Raw genomic sequence first — 23,179 nt, 5'->3', positions numbered from 1 at the left:
AAACACAAGACCAGGAAGATGAAGGAGTGGGGTCCAGGCCCTGCCTCTATTGTCTCTCATCTTGGGACTTTGAAAACAATGAAAGGCTTCCTAAACATGAATTAATATTATCAGCTGCATGACCCTCAGCCTGGGAGTTATCCAAAAGGAGCATGAGCCAATTTCTTCTTTTCTGGGACTTGATAATCATGAATAATGGAGTTATTCATACCATTTCCCTTATTTTGACCCTTAATTGAACATGGATGCTTTCTGGAAAAAAAAATCCACTTCAAACATTCCAGAACTTCTGATTTGGGCTACTAATAACAACTCAAAAACTTACAAATTGCAAGGAGATTCATGACTATTGTTGCTTCTGAGCTCACAATGCTTGTCTAGTTAAGAGTGGGGTGGAATTGTTTACACTTGATGTCAAGGAAATTAACTTCGAGTGTGTCAGGTAACTTGTCCTACCTCATGCAACTGTATAGGCGACAGAATTGAGAATCTCATCCCTGTGATTCTCACTCCTCTCATTGAGGAAACAATGACAGGCCTTACAGGAAATGTCATGAGAAAGGAATAGTACTAGCGATCTGGGATGTTGACAGGAAGTGTCTGGAAGTAGCAGTGAGTGTGAGGTTCATCACCTTTCATGCACAAATCACCCGCAGGATTCCGTGAACCTGGCTAGAATTCCTTCTTCCCAGCAAGTCTTTACTCATTGACAGTGTGTAATGCCTTTTAGAGAATATGATCCCTTTAAGCAACCCTGAGATTTGGCAAGGAAGTTCTGTTACAACCACTTAGAAAAAAAGGAGACGGTGAAGCTCAGAATTTATTCAGTGATCCTTAAAAGCATAGTGGGGAATGGGAATCTTTCCTTTCGTTCCTTGGGAGATGAGATGAAGAGACTTGGAAAGCGAACAGAAGAGCAGGGATTACATTGATTCCCTCTGGCTCGCTCATGCGGAAAACTGAGAACATTGGAGAATGTCCTTTGGTTTCTTCCACTTCCAAGGTGTTTGCATGGTCTGTCTTTCCACCTCCTGCATCGAATCAGACTCTGAAGATTGGCCTGGCTCCTCTTCATTCTACATTTTCTTGGCCACAGGTTGTGCAATCTTCCTTCAGGCAGCCCCTGATGAAATGTCAGCATACATGCCAAGTTGTGCCCAGAACTAGGTTTGCACATGTAGTTTTCAGCACTAGCCCAACCACGACTGCAGCACAAGCCCCAAGTCTTTTGGTCTCAGCGGGTTTGATTTCCTTTTCTTTGCTATTTCTGAAATGCCCTAATGGCCGCCACTGGCTGTACCCTGGTGTTTGGTTTTATAAGCTGATAGATAAGATATCTGGGGGAGTGAAAAATCTGATGTGACTCTAGCCCCATCCACCCCAGGGAACTTTAGACAATCTAGGGAATGTTCTAGTGGGCTTCTCACCAGGCACCAAATAGCAGATGCTAACTTGGCCCAGCGGCAGGGTCAGGGCAGAAGCCTGTGACCAGGGAGCCACCATGGCTGACCCTCATGAGAGGAGCCATGCTTCTCACTCCCTTCTTGGGAGTGAAGACACTTCAGAACTGTAGAGACTCGTGATGGTTCTGAGTGTGTTCCGTGCCTGGACTGGTGGAACCAGCAGGAGGTCCGTGGTCCTTCAGAGTGCTACTCCATAGGCTTTTGCTTTTCAGCCCCTTTACTCCCTGCCAGCTGTCTCTTGTTGGCCATTCCTCAGAGTTACAGGCTGACAGGTTTTTGTGAAGAGATTTTCTTTTTGTTACCTATCAGATCTCTTATATGGTTCCACATGTAGAAGCAGAAGGTGAAGCCCAAAGGCAGGCTTTGATTTGCTCAGCATCACAAGTAGTCTCTGGAGAAGTCAGTAAGGAAAACTCTTGGCTCAATGCTGACCCCCTGCTGCATAGAGCTCATTGGCATCATTCTTTCAGAAGAACAATACCACGGTGAAGAGAACAGCAAAGGTGAAAACTGATGTCAAAACCGACAGGAGTTTTCTGCATTCTGCATTCACCGTTAATTAACTGTGGCGCATTGGACAAGTTATTTATACTCTCTCGCCTTTACCACATAGACAGTAATGACCTTGATAGTAAAGTCAAAAATAAGAATTTTTAGGGGCTAGAGGGATACATCAGCAAGTAAGGGAGCTTGTCTTGCACATATCTGACCTGTATTTGCTTTCCTGTACCCCATATCCTCCACCAAACCCTGTAGGAGTAATCTCTAAGCACAGAGCCAGAAGTAAGCCCTGCTTATCACTTGGTATGCCCACCCAAAAAAGAATTTTTAATGTTGTAGTACATAACAGATGATATATACATTTTCATTTCTTTCCACCACTTCTTCCTTTGAAAACAAGCAATTCTCTATTTATTCATCTGATTTTTCAGGAGAAAATTAATTATAAAACAATTATTTAGCACTGTAGCACTGTTGTCCCACTGTTCATAGATTTGCTCGAGCGGACACCAGTAACATCTCCATTGTGAGATTTGTTGTTACTGTTTTTTGCATATTTAATACACCATGGGGAGCTTGCCAGGCTCTCCCTATATGGGCAGGATACTCTCGGTAGCTTGCCAGGCTCTGCGAGATATATATATATATATATATATATATATATATATATATATATGTGTGTGTGTGTGTGTGTGTGTGTGTGTATCATGCTCTCTATGATTTGTTGCCTACTGTCTGTATTCCATCAAATATGGTGTGGTAATTATGAAAAGTGGGTAGGAAGTGTCTTATAATGTGTCTGGAAAGCAGCCTGGAGAGTGGCAGTGGTTGGGTAGTGGAGGTCGGCTTCTGGGGCTGGGTCCCTTGGGGGGGCAGGTGTCTCACCCGCCCCCCTCTGGGGCGCCCTGAGTGAAAACAGCCTGGCACAGAGTCTGGTGGCATGGCTATGGGGGCCTCATTTTATACTCCCATCTGGGAGGAGCAGCCATTGAGATCTGGAGGGTGGCCAATGAGGAGATTATCATTGTAGGATAATGTAGGAGTATTCAGCTATTGATTAAGCTGATTGAATTGGACATGGACTCCACATTACTTTTTTTAATTCAGAGTGTTAATTTCATTTTATTATTATTTTATTATTAGTTTTTAATCACCATGAGATTCAGTTACAAAGTTTTCCTGTTTGAGTTTCAGTCATACAGTGATCAGACACCCAACCCTCCACCAGTGCACATCTTCCACCACCAAGGTCCCCAGTATCCCCCCCATCCCAGCCCTCCCCCTGCCTCTATGGCAGACAATCTCCCCCATACTCTAATTTGTATTGCTTGTTATGAATAGCATAAGATGTTATGTGGCTACAAGAGCAGCCACATGCTCCTAGAATTCTAAAATTTTAGATAATTAGGGTCTGGAGAAATCTGAAGTGAGCTGCTCGGCTTTGGAGATTCATGTGTCTCTGGATCATGGCTATTAAGGAGCTTAAGTAGCAGCCAGAGGCAGTTTTTGTGCATGACACCCAGAGTCCCACGGGGAGGGAAGGGGGAATGAGAAGGACCGGCCCATCCATTATCACTTGAAGCCTGAAGTTTGTTTTCACTGAACCCACGTACCTGCACTTCTCACTGGGTTCTGGAGATTGGCTGTTGCCAGGTTTTTAGGGCAAGTGGAGGGACTATGCCTGCCCCAGTTTGAGGTACCCAGTGAAGACAGCCTGGCTTAAAGTCCAGAGGCATCTCTGCAGTGAGCTGCTCAGTGGGGCCTTTTCCTTAGAAATAGGGTTTTGGGTTATTTGATATTTTTATTGATTTAGAGTCTTTGTTTCTCAAGCTTGATTTTACAATAGCTCTGCCATTCTTCGTTATAGTTGCTTTCTAGCTTTAGAAACAGAAGTTGTATCATTATGATATTAACTTATGTAAGACATTATTAGGCAAAATAGTCTCTAAAATTCAAACTTTTGTTTTAAAGGCTAATTCTTTATGAACTATAGAATATAACCCTTCACAAACCTGAAATCGTAACTAATGAATTTTATCACTTTTGCCCTCTGAGACACATATGTGTCTCTATGGGAGGGAGAGGGAGGGAGGGGGGAGGGGAAGAGAGAGAGAGAGAGAGAGAGAGAGAGAGAGAGAGAGAAAGAGAGAGAGAGAGAGAATTCACCCTAGTGTCTGTTTCACAGCTTGTTTGTGACTGCCGCTGACTGGTTCTGCAGAAGCAAAGCCGAGCAGAGCTGTGTGGTGTGAAGCAGGCCTAACACCACAGCTGAGGCAGAGGGGAAACAGAAGCCACTCTTTTATGCTTTGAAAATGACCTATTCTAGAGCTGGTGTTTGCTGTGCTGCAGGAAATTGCTTTCCACATGCATCTGAACACCAACCATACATGCCTCTTCTCCCCTCACACACACCTCCTCTGTAGTGTGGGACATCCTCATAATAGATACCATCTCAGCTGCAACTGCATCTCATGATTTGAATCTGCTTCTTTAAGGCTTTGTTTCTGTTCATTAAGACAGTTGACATGGAAGGGCTGCTTTTCAGGGCTTGGTGTTTTCTGGTCCTGTGTTTTGTCAAAGCAAAGGTTGTGTGTTTCCTCATTTTCCATCGGAAGGAACATTGGCATTGCCAACGTGATTAGGATGTCTACACCTTGAAGGCATTTTCAGAGCTCAACTTCAATGAGCTGGTGTGGGGGATGGGAGAAATTTTCAAAGACTTCACATTTATTTACTTCTTACAAAGATCCAGACACTTCCAGGTATATTCCTCATGGAATCATCTCAGAAGTCTTGGAAAGTTACTTTCATTTATTCCCTGTCCTTAGCAGCAAGGAGACTGAAACTTAGAGGTATTCAGTTATCTTCCCAAGGTCACATTTTGGAAAGGTCTAGACATAATTTGAAGAGACTTCACACCCATCATCTTTCTTCCACAACTTCCTGCTTCCAGTGTTTACAAAAATCATGAAAGGGCAGTTTAGAAAATAGTGAGAAGTCTTATATCAACATGTTGCAATGCAAGTGAAGACATGGGACTAGGTGGGGGAATAAATATCAAATTAATTTTTTAAACACATGCACACATACAAAGATAACTTTGGATCCATAAGGAAGCTTCTTGCTGATCTCAGTTCAATTCCTGGCACTGCATATGGGCCACTGAGCACTGCCAAAAGTGATCCCTGAGTGAGGAGTCAGCTTGAGCACAGTTGGCTGTGGCACAAGCCCACTCTTCTCCCCTCCCCCCAACAAACCCCCCAAAAAAACCCAAAAACAAAGTAACCTTAAGTCAGATGGATCAGGGCCTTAGCTTCTTCAGATAAACTGCAGAGCCCGAGCAGCATCGTGCTGAGTGCAGGCATGAGGCCCACGCAGCTAGAGCTAGCACTTTTATCTTCTAGAATTGAGAGTTGAATTCTGATTCTTTGGGAAGGAAACAAATGCTCCTCCAGCAACCAAGATAATCGGGAAGAAATATGTTTATTTGAAATGTGTTTATTAAATGTGTTTAGTGGAGTTTATTTGCTCTTCTGAAAACCTAGGCAATGGGAAGCCTTCATCAGTTTATATCTTTTAGTAAGTCATAACCATTACAACTTGTAATAAGAATCATGGCTTCTAGGGTGAGTCGGAATCCTGAAGTATTGAGTGACACCTCCTCATCAGACTTTGGTGCTGAACTGTCATGACTGACCCAAGGTTATGAATGGCAGTGCTTGGGAGTGGCTCACTTCTTGCCAAGAAAGGACAGGGAATGGAAGAGTGGACAGCACTCTTCTCCTTTCCTCCCTATTCCAGAGCCTGCGTCTGAGCAGTACTGATGTCTGGCCCTGCCACAGCCTTTGTGTGGCTGCTTTTTACTCTCTCTGCCAGGCACGGAGTGGCACTTTAGGAAAGCTGCATGTTAGCTTGAATGATGAATATAAAACCCTCTCAGATTCATGCAGCACATCATCTTCCAAGAGCTTGGGGTCTCAGTCAGGTCTTTGTTCTACTTTATACCATTCATCATTCATTTCACGTGTGTGTGTGTCTGTGTGTGTGTGTAAAGTAAAATAGTTGTATTGGGGAAGATGCTAAGTACAAGAAGAACATGGAATTCCCCAGAAAGGATAAAGAAAGGCCAAAAGAAAAAAAAAAGTGCCCTAAAGAAAAGCAGGTGAAGTACTGCAGAGTAAGGACACACTGTTAATCAGAGCCTGTGGCAGATGCCTGCTTTGTTCTTGTCTATAAGTTAAAGATGTTGTGATTTTCATGTGACTGATATGAATAGAGAACTGGCGATGTTCGAAGGAGGGTGTTGTTTTTCCCAGTCAGTATCTATTGGAAGGGTTTCAGAAGACAATACTTGGTTTGTTCTTTAAGTTTCAGCATTTCAGAGATCAGGAGTGATTATGGAATCTTTTAAAGCAGTACTCAAAATGAGTATTCCTCCTCTCCACTCCCCCATGCATTTCAGATCCCCTAATTCAGAGATCAGGAGTGATTATGGAATCTTTTAAAGCAGTACTCAAAATGAGTATTCCTCCTCTCCACACCCCCATGCATTTCAGATCCCCTAATTCTGGGTATTCACTCTCTAACAATAAGTGGGAAAGTCCTGCATTCTCCCCAGCAGGTTTCCAGGAAAGTGTGATAAACCCTGTTCACTGAAATAGTAACTGTAAACTGATAACTATCCCTCTAGCTACTTGCCAAATGTTTATTGTGTGCCAGGCATATACAAAAGGAGTAACTAATAGAATCCTCACCCCAACCTCATGAAATGAGTTGCTGTTATTAACCGTTCTTACCAGATAAAGAAACTAAGGCTTAAAGAATCTGTGAGTTGTCTGCATTGGAATTGGAGATACAGAAGACTGCAGTAAAGACAAATTTGCTCCTGAAAAATGTCAAGCATTTTCTGGGGATCATGGATTAAATTTTTTTAAATGCTGGCCTTGGTTTTAGTGAAGGAGAACTTACATTTGTTAATCCTGGATGGATCTTCTGAAAGATCAAGCCTTCATTTTGACTGTATGTTTATAAGGGTCCTTAGTCAGTATCACAGTGAATTCATTATTTACTCTCAGTTCTCAGCAAAGTAAAGCTCTTTCCTTTTTGTAGACATTTGCCTGAAAAAATTAAGGATGACCAACAGCTGAAGAATATGAGTGGCCAATGGTTTTATGAAGCTAAGGCAAAAAGGCACAGGGATAGAATCCACGGCACAGATATCATCAGAGCATCTATGAGGAAGAAGAAACTCCCAGTGGCAGGTGAGTGGATTCTGGCTGATACATTGAAAAATCAGTATCTATTTGGGGAGGAGGAGTCAGGAGAAGGGATTTTAGAATTATTACTGAAATTTGAGGAAAAATCTTGGAGGCATGTTCTGCATAATGTCTGTACACTTCTAGTTCAAAATCTTTTTCTAGATGTTAAGTGATAACTGCAGGCTAAGTGATTTAGTGTGGTGAAAGAAAATCTTTTACATGCTACGTTGAGTTTTGCTAGTGGAGACTGTTGAGATTTACAAAATATCTGCCACTTCTTCTCCTTTTCTCTCAAGAGTCAGAATCTTCTGGGTGGAGTAAAAAGCTTAGACAGAAAAGATTAACCTTCCTGGTCAATGATCCTGATACCTGACACTTCTTTAATTAACCCAGTATATCAGGATTACAAAAACTCTGTTTTGAATAGTTCTTTGGAATTATGTTACATTCCTAAAATATTTATAGGGTGCCTTTTCTCTAGATAACTGCACAAGTCTATACAAATCTTTATTCCTTGGAATACCCTAGTTATTATAGTTTTAGGAAAATTTGCTATTTCATTTGAGCATATTATTTATGATAAATAACTGTTCTCTATTATTTATAATTATAGCAACAATTTTGTAAGTTTGGTATTATCGCCATTCTTTCTATGGAACATATAAAAATTGGAGAAGTAAAATAACTTACCCAAGCTTATAGTTGGCAATTATCAGAGCTTGAATTTCTGTCTTTGGGAATAAGAGCCACACTTCTTGTTAAAAGGGATTAGTGAATGTTTGGTAAATGCCATTCATCCATCACAGCCTTCTTGATTTTCAAAATCACCCAAACTTTCATAAATTTTGAAGGAAAGAGGATCAGTAATGGGGACTCTGTTTTCAAATCAAGAAACTATACTTTCAGAAATAGACTTATGTAGAATACTGTCCTGGAATTGGGAGCCATTCTCAACTTGAATGATGTATTCATGTTATTTGCTAACTGGCTGGCCTTACACGTTTCTTGAACTCATTTATCATCAATTTCAAATCTGGAAGCTTCGAGAACATCTCCCTTCTTTCAGGATAGTACATGCAATACATGTGTGGGCTTGCCACCTAGTTATCATTAGGGTGATGCTAACCATCCAGGAGATACAGGTAAAGAGCTCTGGGTCTGCAGAGGTGGCCAAGGACAATTACTTCCTGAAGATGGAATAGCAGAGTGCGTATAGGGGCTGGTATCTGAGTTGGGTGTTGACAGTCCAGAATTTAGAAATGTAATGACTGGAGAAAGGAAGAGACAGTGGAGAGGGATTCTACTTACCACAAGTGTTTTGTTTCCAGTGCAAGATCTCAGAGCCCAGTGCTGTCGTGGCCACATTAAGGCTTGAGAATGATAGTGCTTCTGTTTCAGTCAGACTCCTGCCCTGAGTATCCCCTAGCCACACACATTCCCTCCTGAGCTATGGGACATACTCAGGGAACCAGGTAGAGGCACTAAGAATTTTTCCCAGTGGTCTCTCTGAATTACCTTCACATTTAAAAGGACTCAGCCTAAGGAGGGAACTCCACAGTTAGAGAATCTACTCCTCTCAGAGATGCAATTCTGAATCCAAGTACTAAGACTGATTAGTTCTTGACTTGGCACTCCTAAGGCCTTGAAATTCATGTTTGAGCCTTTAGTGATAACAGTTGATACTAACTGTAGTTCATAGAGGTAAAAGATAAACTTCCTGTCTTGATTGTTCCCTGTTTCAGCTGAGCAGAGTAAAGACACAACAAATGGGGCAAAGAAAAACTATGTGAATAGTGTCACCAAAGATGCTTTCCTCCCCCCAGACCTAGCTGGTGTTGCTGAGTCAGAGGAGGACAGATCAAATCCAAGGTAAGAAGCTGTGGGGGAAGGTTTTGCCTGTGGAACCATGCCTGGTGTGTTTGCAACATGGACTGACTGGAAGTCTCTCACAGCATGGGGAAGAGGCAGGCATGAGAAAATTCTGAGTCCTGACATGGATAGAGCCTGGGAAGTAGTCCTTCCCAGTTTCCAGATTTCTAACATTCAAGCATTAAATAAAATTAAAACATGAAACAGCAATTTCTTCTGGTACAAATAGCAAATTTGTAATGGGGGAGTCTCAAGTAGAAATAAAGAAGTATTTTAAAATAACATTTGGGGAAAGAAATAAATTATAATCAAATGTTAACAGCCTGATGCAATAGATGAAGCTCAAGTATGAGAACCACACATGGGCCCTAAATCCTAAATATGTCATTTTTTCTTAATTTGCTTGTGGGAAAACCATCGAATCTTTCTGGACCTATTTTCCTGTCTTGTTTTGGGGCCACAACTGGCAGTGCCTAAGGACTACTTCCAATTCAATGCTTGGGGGTCCATGTGGTACCAGAGATCAAACCTGGGACTCCAACATACGAAGCATTTGGATAGAAATGATCATAACTGGATCTTAGTAGGTAGTAGTTGCTCAGTAAATGCCTCTTAAGATGAAGATTATCCTTAATGTTGCCTTGATTTTTGGTGCTTTACATATTTATTACCAGCAAAATATACAGTAGTTCATCCTTTTGAAGTAGCCAATTGTGAGAGTATATTGACTCTAGTCTCCGACACATATGATTTGCTTTTGGGTATTTAAGGATCATTCCACTGGCATCTATATTACTGTCATCCCATTGTTCATCAATTTGCTCGAGCGGGCACCAGTAATGTCTCCATTGTGAGACTTGCTGTTACTGTTTTTGGCATATCCAATACACCCCGTGGTGGGCTCTGCCGTGTGGGCGGGAAACTCTAAGTAGCTTGGCCAGGTTCTCCGAGAGGGATGGAGGAATCAAACCCAGGTCGGCCGCGTGCAAGGCAAACACCCTACCCACTGTGCTATCATTCCAGTCCACTGGCATCTATCCCTTAGGTTTATTTATTACCTTTGATATGAAGACAGTTGCATTTTAACTCAGTGAAGACAATTTATTTCAGCATCTCCAACTGGATCGAATTTGTTGGGATGACAGTCACTGTGTCCGAATAGAAAGCTGTGGACACAGGATTCACTGTGTTGACCCTCTGGTGGAATATGATCTATAATATAGGCACCAAGAGGCATTTCAGAGTCAAATATTAGTGAAGTTATTTCACATTCATATAAAACATTGATTCTGTGACATTTCCCATCATGTACCTATTTCCCTATAGAATACTCTCTTTTTCATGCAGAGTAAACTTCATTACATTCTCTCTGGATGAGACATTAATCATATCTGTAGAGGCTAATTGGCTAGGGTTAAAATGCCTCAACAATAGCCAAACACTCAAGTCAAACCTTACATTACAAGTGGCTTAACTATTTTGAGACTTTGCTTACTCAGCTGTAAAATAGGGATGGTAATGTTTTGACAGCAAGATTATTGAAAAATGTAACACTAGTGAAGATAGAATTCTTAGCAAATACTCGGTGCTCAGCAAATAGAAGCATCGTCTTTCACACACACATTTCAGAAAGCTTAGAATGTGTGCACAATCATTTGGGATAACCACAAAGGAACTGAGAGTAGCTCCCAAGAGCCCCAGGTTTATGGGGGATGGAAATAGTAAAGCATGGACTAAAGGAGGAGTATATACATGTCTGTCACCTGAGGGAAAAGATGAAAATTTGGAGTATCAGAGACAAACAACTTTTCAAAGTTTTATCTGGGTTGACTTTTTGTCCTTTCATGAACTCAGTTTGTCTCAAAGGACTTAAGTGCCAGTAGTACCACTACACTCAAAGCCTGACTCTATTCTCCATGACCTTAGATGGACCTGTGGACCTCTCCCTCTTTTCTTTAACTTGAGGCTATTGGTAAAGCCTCCACAATATGTATCTCCATTGTTTGTTTGCATGAATGACCTTGAATAAATTCGAGGATTTCATCTATAAAGTCAGAACAGAGCTGCCTAACCAAGATGTTGTGAAATGGAATGAAATGGGATGTGGTGACCCCTTAACATATCTCAGAAAGCTAGAAAACAGTCAATTTGTTAGATGGCATTATATTTACTTATGACACAGATGTCATGTGGTGAGAAGGAAAGAACAAACAGATTACCGTCCAGCATGCTGTGCTCATTACATGGCCTGAGTGGGAGTCATCTAGAACTTAGAAGGAGCTTTAGTTTGTTGCTTCCTTTCTGTGTCAGAAACTCTCTTTACTCAGCTTCCTGCAGTGTTTCTCACTTACACTTTAACCTTTGAGAAGTGGGTGTGTTCATGTATTGTGAGGCCCACACTTTTTACCTCAGTGAACTTCAACAGAATGACTCAACACCTGGTCAATATTTTCTTAGCCAGGAGTCTGAGAGCATGAGGCAACAGCGCCTCAATATTGCTATTTCTAAGAGTTTTTAGCTGGGATTTGAGGCAGAATCCTTTCTGGTCTTCCTGTAAGGGACTAAAACACCCAGCATATATGCAAACATTGGAAGTCACCTGTGTGCTTTCGTAAAGCATTTTTATTTTTATTTTTTTTAAATTTATTTATTTTATTAAATCACCATGTGGAAAGTTACAAAGTTTTCAGGCTTATGTCTCAGTTATACAATGCTTGAACTCCTGTTCCTTCACCAGTGCCCATATCCCACCACCAAAAACCCCAGCATACCTCCCACCCCCCCACTTCCGCCTGCATAGCTGATAAATTTCACTTCATTTTCTCTTTACCTTGATAGCAAAGCATTTTTGTACCTCCAGGTGAAGAGGTAGAGGTTTGATGAACTGAGGGACAGACAGTGAGGTTTTCTTTCAAGCAGCAAAGGGGAAACTCCAGAGGTTTGAAGTTCTGGTTTCTGATATTTAACAGTCAACAGTTTTGATTGGACTGTAGACAGTCTTGGAATAAACTGTAACAAACTTGTGGGTTTTTTTTAAAAAGTTTTTATTTCTAATCATCACAGATTTATATATCTTTTATAACCTGGAAAAATGGAAGGCAGAAAGGAATGAAGGTATGCAACATATGAGCTCACAGATCTGGACATCCAGCAGATTTCTAGAAACTATTTTAAATGTATATTCTTGATTTATGTATTTCTCTTAGTACATGAATTGTGAGCCAGTAATATACTGACACTGGTCCACATATTAGTAGTGCATCATTGCCCACCACCCCACAAATAATTGTGCAGCATGTGCAATAATCCATAGGATATGGCTAAGCCAACATGGAGAGAACAAAGTCAAGGTGTGAGAAAGTCATGTGGATTAAGAGTCTACTCAATTTCGAGGTCCTGACTTAGAGGTTGATCTATTCTGGGATTCAAAAGCCCCTTCTCTGTTATTTGAAATGACAATTAATGGTCAAGGATGAAAAAATTATGAGCCCTGTCCTTGAGAAGCATATTGTTTAGAAAAAAAAGAACTTACATGTATAATCATAGATAGTGATGTGAGGTTGTAAGGATATTTAAGAAACAGTACACAGAAAGAGTACAGCAGATGCAGCCTAGTGAATGGAAGGTATTCAGTAGAGTATGTAGAGAAACACATATCTGAAGCAGTTCTTGAAGGCAAAAGGGTGTTAGGTAGGCAAGGAGAGAGGATGTGCAGACAGAAGGAATGCATGTGAATTTGGCAGGACTTCCCGGGTTGGGGACCTAGAAATGGTCTTGTAGGACAATTCTGCTGAAAGAAGTTGGAGCCATACTATGAAATACTTGAAATATTTGCCAAAAGGATGGATTATTTTCCCTCTGAATCATTGGGTGCCACAAAATGATTTTCTGTTCTAATATACTTTCGATAGTAAGCATTCTATTAACTGTGTGGAGGATAGTATCAAACACTTTAATTGGGACATTATAGGAGAAGTTTGGATGAGAGGAGGGAAGAACCTAATCAAGGAATTGAGAAAAGAAGAAACATATTATAGAGTGTTAGGGGTAATATTAGAAGCAGTTTGAGGTACTTTTATGATGCAGAGGTATCTCATTATTGATATAGAACATGGAGCTAGCCTGGTGAGAGGTTCTCAACCATAACCTCTATGTCAGAATTTCCAAAAAAATTAAAAAAAATATTTCCAGTGCTGGGCATCACTGCATTTTTCTAAGGGTAGAATACTAGTAAGATTATCACTATCATGTCCCAAGCATCTGAGACTGTATCTTGCACCATGGCAGTATCTATAAATATAGCAATATCTAAGAACTAATGAGCGAATGAATACTCTCATCATCTTCCATCTCTTATCACTATCTAAAATTTCATCATATGCTGATTATCTTTTTCCCTTTGCCTTCTAGCTATTGTTGCAATCATAGGCACCAAGCCAGTTAGTTGAAGTACTCATCGTGTATCATTAGTTACAGGGTTACAAGGATCACTCACCTAGTTGCTAGGGTAGCATTCAGGATGCCAGGTGGTGCCAAGAGTTCAATGGCATCCTGCAACTTCTTTCCATGTGGTAGTCACTTGAACACTGAAATATTCCCCCCAACCTATTATTTTGTATGTATTTATTGCATTCTCTCTTCAGATCAACATGGAAAAGAAATTTTTGTTTGCTACTGTATTGTATTTTGCTCACTACCCAAAATTTCTCACACATTTATTTTGCTAACAATGTTAACATAGCAACATAACAATTGTCTTATGGAGTGCATAAATGAATAAAAATAAACAGAGTGAGAGACTCCTCAATTGTGTAAATTCTAAAATAAAGACGTCTGATGAATGAAGGGTTAACTAATTTAAGAAATGAGGGAAAAAATACTTGAAGTAATTTGTAATATATAAGTAATAAGTAATTCCTTCAGGAATGAGTAGAAAATAAGGAGAAAGGAGATAAAACCCTACAACATAAGAACAGCATTGAGGGCCACAAGAGATGGTACAGTAGGTAGAATGCTTGCCTTCTGCAGCCGATTGGGTTCAATCCCAGCAACCCATATGTTCCCCAAGGACCACCAGGAATTGTTCCTGAGTGCAGAACTAGGATTAACCCCTGGACACTGCCAGGAGTGGCCCCTAAATAAAAAGTAAAAACGAAAAGCATTAATAGCATCCATATTTAATTGTTTTCTGTTACTGAGAAGCCCTTGTGTCAGAAGGATCACAAGTTCAAGTGATCATAAAAAATGAAAGAAAATTAGAGGGGTATCTCCAAATGTGGATAATTAGAAGAGAGTATTCAAGATGGCAAACTATGAGGTATGGAGTTAAAAGATGCCTGATTGCTGCAGAGTTTTGTAACATCACTTAAAGTAAACTCTACAGAATCTCTGCAAAATGAGTTAAGGTTCAGCAGGATAAAGACTTCCTTCCCGGTGTGATTTTTTCCCCCTATGACATTGGCAGTTTTCCCTCTGGAACATCCCTATGAAATGAAAAGAAAACAAGTGTTGGAAATGAAACTGTGTACCCTTGCCTCACTTTTTGTTTGTTTGGGGTTTTTCAGGCCACTCAGTGGTGCTCAAGACTTGCTCCTGATTCTGTGCTCAGGGGTCACTTCTGGCTGTGGGGAGGCAGCTGGAGTGCCCGTGACCAACACCCGGCTGGTGCATGCAGGGCAGGACCCCGCCCACTTACTCTCCAACCCTCTTCCAACTCATTTCCAGTAGAATTAAAGCACTATTTCCTTGCAAATCATCATGATAGACCCCAAATGCTAGTTTTTGAGCTGCATTTTCTGTGTTTCCAGTGATACCTGCTTATTCCCTGTTGAATGGAAACCAATCAACTAAAGTCAAATAATATTTTACACTCTAATACTCTCTCGAAGGGTTTAGAAGAGCTTCGTTTGTATTTGACACTCTTTTCACATAAGGATTAGCTCCTGGCCCTTATGCCCAGTGCCAATATAGTTGTGAGACACCTGTCTTGTTCCCAAAGACAAGGTAGAGATGAGTTGTTCTATAGAACAATACATTTGTTCTTTTGTCCTTGAAAATCCAGTGATAGTTTCATTTCTTTGAGACCAGCTCCACAGAGTGATTTCTATCAAGTGGTTAGAGAAGGAAAGAAAGAGTGGCGAGGAGAGGGAGAAGAGATGGATGAGAAGTAACGGAAACCAGGTCAGGAAGTCAGGTACCGAGATGCTGTTAAGGCATGATAGAGCCAAATATCCAAGCCACAGAGCCAACAACACTGAAATCAAGAGACCCAATTTTTAACAACCAAACTCAGAAAGATGCCTGTCAATAGGGTGTGATGGGGGTGGAGGGTGGTGTCAGTATTTGGGAGGGAACCTCAGGACATTGGTGGAGGGAGGTTGACACAGTGGTGTGATCAGTACCACAAAATTGTATGTCTAAAACTCAACTATGAATAACTGTAAATCATGGCACTTTAATAAAATATTCGTTTTAAAAAGAATCCCTCTTAATATTACAGGGTCTTGCATTTACCCAAAGCAATTGTTGTAGGAATAGTTTTAGTATAACTTCTGTCTTGAACTTGTATGGGAACATTTATGTTAGATAAATCTTTAGTCAGCACAAAGTTTGATAGGAGTAGAGAACAATGTATGCACAAAATAATATTTTTATATATATTTTTTTAAGTTTCTATTTTATTGAATCACTATAAAAAACAAAGCTTTCAGGTTTAAGTCTCAGTCATATAATGATTGAACCCCCATCCCTTCACCAGTGCACATGTTCCACGACCAAGAACCCCAAAATACCCCCTCCCACCCAGCCCCACCTAAATAGCTAATGATATTTACTTTATTCTCTCTATACTTTGAATACATTCAATATTTCAATAGAGGACTCACTATTATTCTTTGGAATTTCCCCCCAACAATCAGGCCTGCTGAAAAGGCATCATTTAATAATTTCTTTTCGTTGCTGAGAATGAAGACTCTATGAACTATGGCCGCTATTGCGGCCACGCAGTTTTCGATTTCTGATATTTTAACTCAGTTCACAGTCTAGATGCATTTCTGTAAGAAGCCACTCTAGGTTCCAAAATGGGTTAGAAGACCTCTGGGATCATAGTCTTTAGGAGCAGAGGGTTTGTTTCGCACTCAGCAACTTTGGATCTTAACTGGGTCGAGGGCGTGCCGGTAACACCTGCTTCCCATGATCGCTTATGAGCCACAAAACTGCAAAAATCGTACCTCTGGGTTGTCTTAGAAAGTGGCTCTCGCCACGTGAATATTGCTGCCACTGCCATTTTCCGCACAGAAAAACCGGGTGGAGAGGAAAACTCCATCCCTGGGCGGCACAAAGTTGTAGCACAGCTCACAGTCTAGATGCATTTCTCTAAGAAGCCGCTCTAGATGCCAAAATGGGTTAGAAGACCTCTGGGATCATAGTCTTTAGGAGCAGAGGGTTTGTTTCATGCTCAGCAGCTCTGGATCTTATCCCACAAAATAATATTTTTAATTAACTTATTGAATCACCATGAATTACAGCGTTACTTATGATTGAATTTCAGGGATACAATGTTTGAGCACCAATCCCTGGACAAAAGTAATATTTTTTTAATTTAAGTATAATAGTTTTATTGAAAGAAATTTACTTATAGAAGTGTGAGTGGAGAGATATGTGTATATGGGTGAGTGTGTATATATGTATTCATGTATATATGTTCAAGAAGGCTTCTCTGGAGTAGAATAAAGCAGAGAATATTTTACTTTAAAAATACTGATATGAACATTTTGTTGCAGAATTATTTGGTTTCTAACTACCCATGATCCATTTCTTCATGTGCTTGTCTATTGGTTTAAGTTTCATTGAATATAATATAAGATAATATGGGCAAGGGCAGTACTGGGTTCTGGGATGAATCACAGCATCTATTTCTAAGGAAATTCTAGTCCAAAGGAAGAGATCCATAATAACAACAAAAAACATGGAATATAAATCACTTGTAGAATTTGATTCTGCTTCTGATCACTTGTTAAAATTTAAGATGGAAGAAGCATCAGAATGTAGTATAAGTTTGGGGTTTTCTTTGATGTTGTGATGTTGTTGTGATGCTCGGGAGATATACATACTTGGTTGTGATGCTCAACCTCTCTTTTATTTTCTGTGATCCACACTTTGTTGTGGTGCCAGGAGCTCCAAATGGCAGTGCTGCCAGGATCTTGCTTGATACCTGCAGCAGTGCCAGGGATTGAATTCGTGACTTCTCACTTGTAAGGCAGATGCTGTGACACTTTGCACGAACCTCTTTAACTATTTTGGTGTGTGTGTGTGTGTGTGTGTGTAAGAGGGGATGTGGTAATCACTCCTTGGCGCTCAGGGCATGCTCCTGGAGATAATTGGCCAGACAATGCAAGTTCAATGTTAAGACTCAGTAAGGCAGTGTGATTTTAAGACCCAGAAGTGCCAGGGTCACACCCGGTGATACAGGGCAGAGCATATGGTGCTATGATATGGATCAAACTCAGGGCCTCACATGTACAAGGTATGTGTTACTCTTGAGCTATCCTGCTGGTCCTCTGCTATTATTTTTAACTGATTTGAGAGGAAGGCTGGTTAAGGTTTGGAAAATTTATAGACTTGCTGCATGTCCTGAGCAGTATGGCTGGACATAGAAGTAGGTGGAATATCAGTTGTCTCTATGGAATGATTTTAAGGTTGTTAAAAGTCTTTCCTTTTACCCAAGTATCGCTTTGACAGTATCTGACTTTACGCGAACACTTATAGAAGGGTAATCCAAATGTCAATATGGTGGTCTAAAATTTTAATATGTTGTCTCAACAAAGTAGACAGATTTTGTTGAGTGCTTCCTCTAATATTGCAGGTACTTTTAAAAGTATGCCTGAAGGGAGAGATTATAGAGCACTTGTATGGAATTGGCTTGCTGCACAGTTTAAAAGTTTTATGAAGTAAAATATATTGAATATCTTATATATGTAGGATACAGTTTACTGCCTACCCAGAGGGTTTCTAATATGCAAAAGATAGAATATCTGACTTAAGAGGTTGTATTTATTCTCTTAGGAAAAGTACTATATTGTATATGGACATTTGACCAAATTATGATGAGTAATGCCAGGAATGGAGCAAATTCCTCATTAAAATTATCACAAAATGTGCTGCAATATTTGAGACCAGGAGATTTGAGATTGATTCTTGTTGGACTGCTATGGGGGTAGCATCATGAAGGCGATGAAATTTTGCCTGGACTTGGAGATGATTTTTTAAAAAATTGTTATTAGTGAATCACCGTGAGGTATGAACTTTCATGTTTGCATCCCTCCACCAGTGCCCATTCTCCTCCACCAGTGTTCCCAGTATCCCTCCCACCACCCCTACCTCAACCCCCACCACCCTATCCTGCCTCTTCAGCAGGGCATTCCATTTTGTTCTTTCTCCTGTTGGATATTGTAGTTTGCAATAGAGGTATTGAGTGGCCATCATGTTCAGTCTATAGTCTACTTACAGCATGCACCTTTCAACCCGAGTGGGACTTGAAGATGATTTTGAGGATTTGGACGAAGAGAGCAGAGGGAACCCTTGAGGAATAGGCTGGGGATATGTCCCTTGGAGACAGCAAAGGGGAGAATGAGTGCGGAGTGGGGAGCACAGAGGCTACTTGAGCATGAATCAATGAAAGGTATGTTGGGACTATTGGTGGAGCATCTCCATTTGTTTTCTAAAGTATTTGAATTCCATCCAATAGGCTGCAAGAAATCTTGGAAAGTTAACGAGCAAAAGAAGGGCATAATCCCGGGAGGGGAAGGGTTTCTGTCCCTCGGCCTTTTCCCCCCTGGACAGCATGGTGACCGCCACTGTTCAGAACCAATTGGACAGAGAGGTAGGAGTTTGCATTGATGGGACAGGATGCATGGGGAATCTTGTGATGGGGGAGGCAGAACCGGCCCTGCCTCCTGCCCAAATGAGACCCTGAGCGGTCACTTATAAAAAGTTCCTCTGCTTGTGAACAGCCACAATCCCAGAGCCACAGAAACCAATCCTGGAATGCAGCGGCTGCTGGCAGAAGTTCCTCTGGACTTAATATCAGAATTCCAAAACTGGGCGGCCGCTTTCGCGACTGTGCAACATCATATGCTCTTTGTTACCAACAATAGAAAACAAACAATCTAATGATGCCATTTCAACAGGTCTGACTGTTGGGGGAAAAATTCCAAATAATGGTAGTGAGTTTCCTGAAGAAAATGGAATGTAATCAAAGTAAGGAAAGAGTAAAGTGAAAATCATCTGCCACACAGGCAGAGGGGGAGTGGGAGGGGGGGTATGCTGGGGTTATTGGTGGTGGAACATGTGCACTGGTGAAGGGATGGGTGTTTGATCATTGTATGACTGAGACTCAGAAAGAAAGAAAGAAGGAAAAAGAAAGAAAGAAAGAAAGAAAGAAAGAAAGAAAGAAAGAAAGAAAGAAAGAAAGAAAGAAAGAAAGAAAGAAAGAAAGAAAGAAAGAAAGAAAGAAAGAAAAAGAAAGAAAGAAAGAAAGAAAGGCATAATCAGAGTTGTGATCATTCCAGTTTAGTGGTGAAATGACCATGGGACAGAAATTTGGGGTGAGAAGATCTGATGTGGATAAAATAAAATTGACAGAAATTAAAGAGCATCCATCCAGTTGAAAAAGAACAGACAATGTGACCATCACTGGGTGAACTAATGAACTTTTCTCTGGTCTTCTTGCTATAAACCATCACTTTGCTATGAGAAGTCAGAAGCAATATAGTTTAGCCTTACAATGATTGCCTTTGGAATCAGGGTCTGAAATTCACTGTTCAAATCACCCATTCCTCTACTTTATTTGTGACATTGACATTTGTTACATTCCCAAGCCCCAGTCTTCTCATGAGTAAGATATAGAGAAGGATTCATACCTCAGAGATTTTTGCAAGCATTGGTTGTAATTAGTATGGTAGCTGTAATAATTGTCCAGTATAAGACAGGAAAGCAAAACTTTCTTTTAAAAAAGGAAAGACAAAATTTTATTTAGGAAGAAACTATTTATAGAGACAAAATTTGACACATAAGATCCTGGGGCCAGAGTGATAGTACAGTGGGTAGGGCACTTGACTTGCACATGGCTGACCCAGGTTCAATCTACAGCATCCCTCATGGTCCCCCTGAGCACTGCCAGGACTAATTGCTGAGTACAGAGCCAGGAGTAACCCCTGAGCATCACCAAGTGTGACAGAAATGCAAGAAGAGCCTCATTTAATTTTATTCTAGTTATACAGATTTGCCAAACTATAAACAAGTAGCCCACTCTTATCCCATTTTCTGCTATCCCATCCATAAGATAATTTAGTGAATACTATATATTTCTGATATGTTGGTGTCTGACTATGTGCTCTGAATATCTCATCTCTTTATTTCACTTTCTAAATAGCAGGCAAATAATAATTTGTCAAACACCTAAATAATATGCCTCTCCCTCTTTCCCTTCCTCCCTTCTCCCTCTCTCTCTCTCTCTCCTGGTCTCTCTCCCTCTTACTCCCTCTATCCCCACCTCTCCGTCTCTTCCTCTCTCACTCTTTCCCTCTCCCCCACTGTCCTCCTTTTGGGCATTATGGTTTGCAATACAGATACAGAGAGGTCATCCTCTTTACTCACTTTCTGCACATATCTCCTATCCAGAGCGGTCCCTTCCAGTCATCATTGTCATGATTGTCTCTTCTCTATCCCAACTTCCCTCTCCCCCCAGTCCTTGAGGCAGCTTCCAACCATTAACCAATTCTCCTGAGGCTCTACTGGGTGTTACTTGGGTGTCTTTTTATACTATGTTTTTTAATATTCCACAGAGCAGTGGAATATAAAAAATTATGGCAATGATGATTGGAAGGGATCGCTCTGGATGGGAGATGTGTGCTGAAAGTAGGTAAAGGACCAAACATGATGGCCTCTCAGTATCTGTATTGCAAACCATGCAAACCATAGCAGTATCTGTCCCTCTCCTTCTGACTCATTTCACTCAGCATGATACTCTCCATGTCCACACAGTTATAAGTGTATTTCATGACTGTTTTCTTCTAGTAGCTACATAGTGTTCCATTGTATAGATGTACCATAGCATCTTTATCCAGTCGTCTGTTCTTAGGCACTTGGGTTGTTTCCAGATTCTGGAAACATGCGGGACTGCAGCTCACCCCAGCTTCCAGCTCCTTCTCTGCATGCTAGCTAGCCAGTATCTTTCTGGGTGTTTTCCAAGTTTTTAACTTTCGGATTCCACTAAGAAAACCTGTGAAGCTGAACAGAGCACAGCAATTCTAGCCAACATGACTTCACCTCTTAGACCTGCGGTGAGGTCAGAGTAAGAAGTCCCAACAGGTAGTTTTGCTCCCCCTGTAGGCCACTCTGACCTTTCTGCCAGGAGAACAGTTGTACTTGGCGGGGGGGGAGCTTGGTCCCTCTTTTTCATGTTACCTCCTTTTTTCTTAATGAATCACCTTGATATATACAGTTACAAAGTTGTTCCATTATCTTTTATCTATTTATTTATGTCTCTTCACTTCCACCCTGAGCTGGCCTGGACTTTGGTAGGAAATCATGGGAGACTTGTCTTGGTGTCTGACTATGTGCTCTGAATGGGGTTGCTTCTGGCAACCCCTGTCTCCTGGAGTCCCCACTTGTCCTTCTCCCTCTCACGGAGCAAGAACATGCCTGGCTAGGCTGAAGAGCTGGGCTGAGAATTTTCAGTAAGTTGCCTCGCACATCACCTTCCTGTATAGCACATCTCAGATATGTTCTTTGGCCAATTCACTTGTTTCACCAGAGCCTTGAGCTGTCCATACCTGAATTAGTGTAAGCACTTCAATCTTGACCCTCATCTGTGGAATCAGTCCCTGAAATCCCCGGCACTTTATTTCAGCAGGAACCTTACTTTATTGATATCAATTGCTTGCTTTCTGGCATAATATATAATACTTGCTTCTGCCTTTGAGGCGTGTTAATTTTTTACAGATTTAAAGTGTGAATCTTTGTGTTTGGGGCTATGACAAAAACTTAAAGGCTTAGTCTGATGGTTGCTTTCATCCTGTCTCATATTTGTCTTTCATTTTCCTTCTGTCATTGTTTTTGCTTCACTGCTTAATTTTCTCTAGATCCTAATTCCCTCTCCTTTTCTGGAAGTTTAGTTTTTTTTTTCTTTTATTGAATCACCATGTGGAAAGTTACAAAGGTTTCAGGTTTAAGTCTCAGTTATACAATGCTTGAACACCCATCCCTTCACCAGTGCACATATTCCACCACCAAGAATCACAGTATAGCTCCACCCCACCTGTGTAACTGGTAAATTTCACTTTCTTTTTACTTTGATTACATTCAATATTCCAACACAAAACTCACTATTATTGTTTGGAGTTTCTCCCCCTTAAAGTCGGACCTGCTGAAAAGGAAGCATTTGATAATTTGTTTTCCATTGCTGAGAATGAAGTGATATGAGGTGGAGTGGCCGCACTAGCGGCCACACGATTTTGGATTTCTGTATTTTAGTATTTTAGTAACTAAGTCCAGAGAAATATCTGCCAGAAATAGCGTCATTGCAAACTTGTACTTCTCAGCTATATTATATTCCACATATGAGTGCAATCTTTCTATGTCTGTCTCTTTCTTTCTGACTCATTTCACTAAGCATGATACTTTCCATGTTGATACACTTATATGCAAATTTCATGACTTCATGTTTTCTGAAAGTCACATAGTATTCCATTGTGTAGATGTACCAGAGTTTCTTTAGCCAGTCATCTGTTTTTGGGCACTCTGGTTTTTTCCAGATTATGGCTATTGTAAACAGTGCTGCAATGAACATAGAAATGCAGATGTCATCTCTACTATACCTTTTTGCCTCTCTGGGATTTATTCCCAGGAGTGTTATTGCTCGGTCAAATGGAAGCTCAATTTCTAATTTTTTGAGAATCATCCATATTGTTTTCCAAAAGGGCTGACCAAGTCGGCATTCCCACCAGCGATGAAGGAGAGTCCCTTTCTCCCCACATCCATGCCAACACTGGTTGCTTTTGTTTTTTGGGATGTGGGCCAGTCTCTGTG

The 23,179-nt window shown here is 40.8% G+C and overlaps 1 protein-coding gene across 1 annotated transcript in view; it reads left to right on the top strand.

Annotated features, from left to right (window-relative positions):
• SYTL2 (synaptotagmin like 2) overlaps window positions 1-23,179 on the top strand; it is a 138,261-nt gene that overhangs the window by 69,776 nt on the left and 45,306 nt on the right. Inside the window, 2 exon segments of the mRNA XM_055144848.1 lie at window positions 7,074-7,225; window positions 8,965-9,091. Coding sequence (XP_055000823.1) covers window positions 7,074-7,225; window positions 8,965-9,091 — 279 coding nt within the window.

Source organism: Sorex araneus, chromosome 1 (assembly GCF_027595985.1).
Source record: "Sorex araneus isolate mSorAra2 chromosome 1, mSorAra2.pri, whole genome shotgun sequence".
In the NCBI taxonomy this organism is placed as follows: Eukaryota; Metazoa; Chordata; class Mammalia; order Eulipotyphla; family Soricidae; genus Sorex; species Sorex araneus.
Note: the sequence above shows the minus strand (reverse complement) of the source record. Positions and strands in the feature narration are given on the sequence as shown.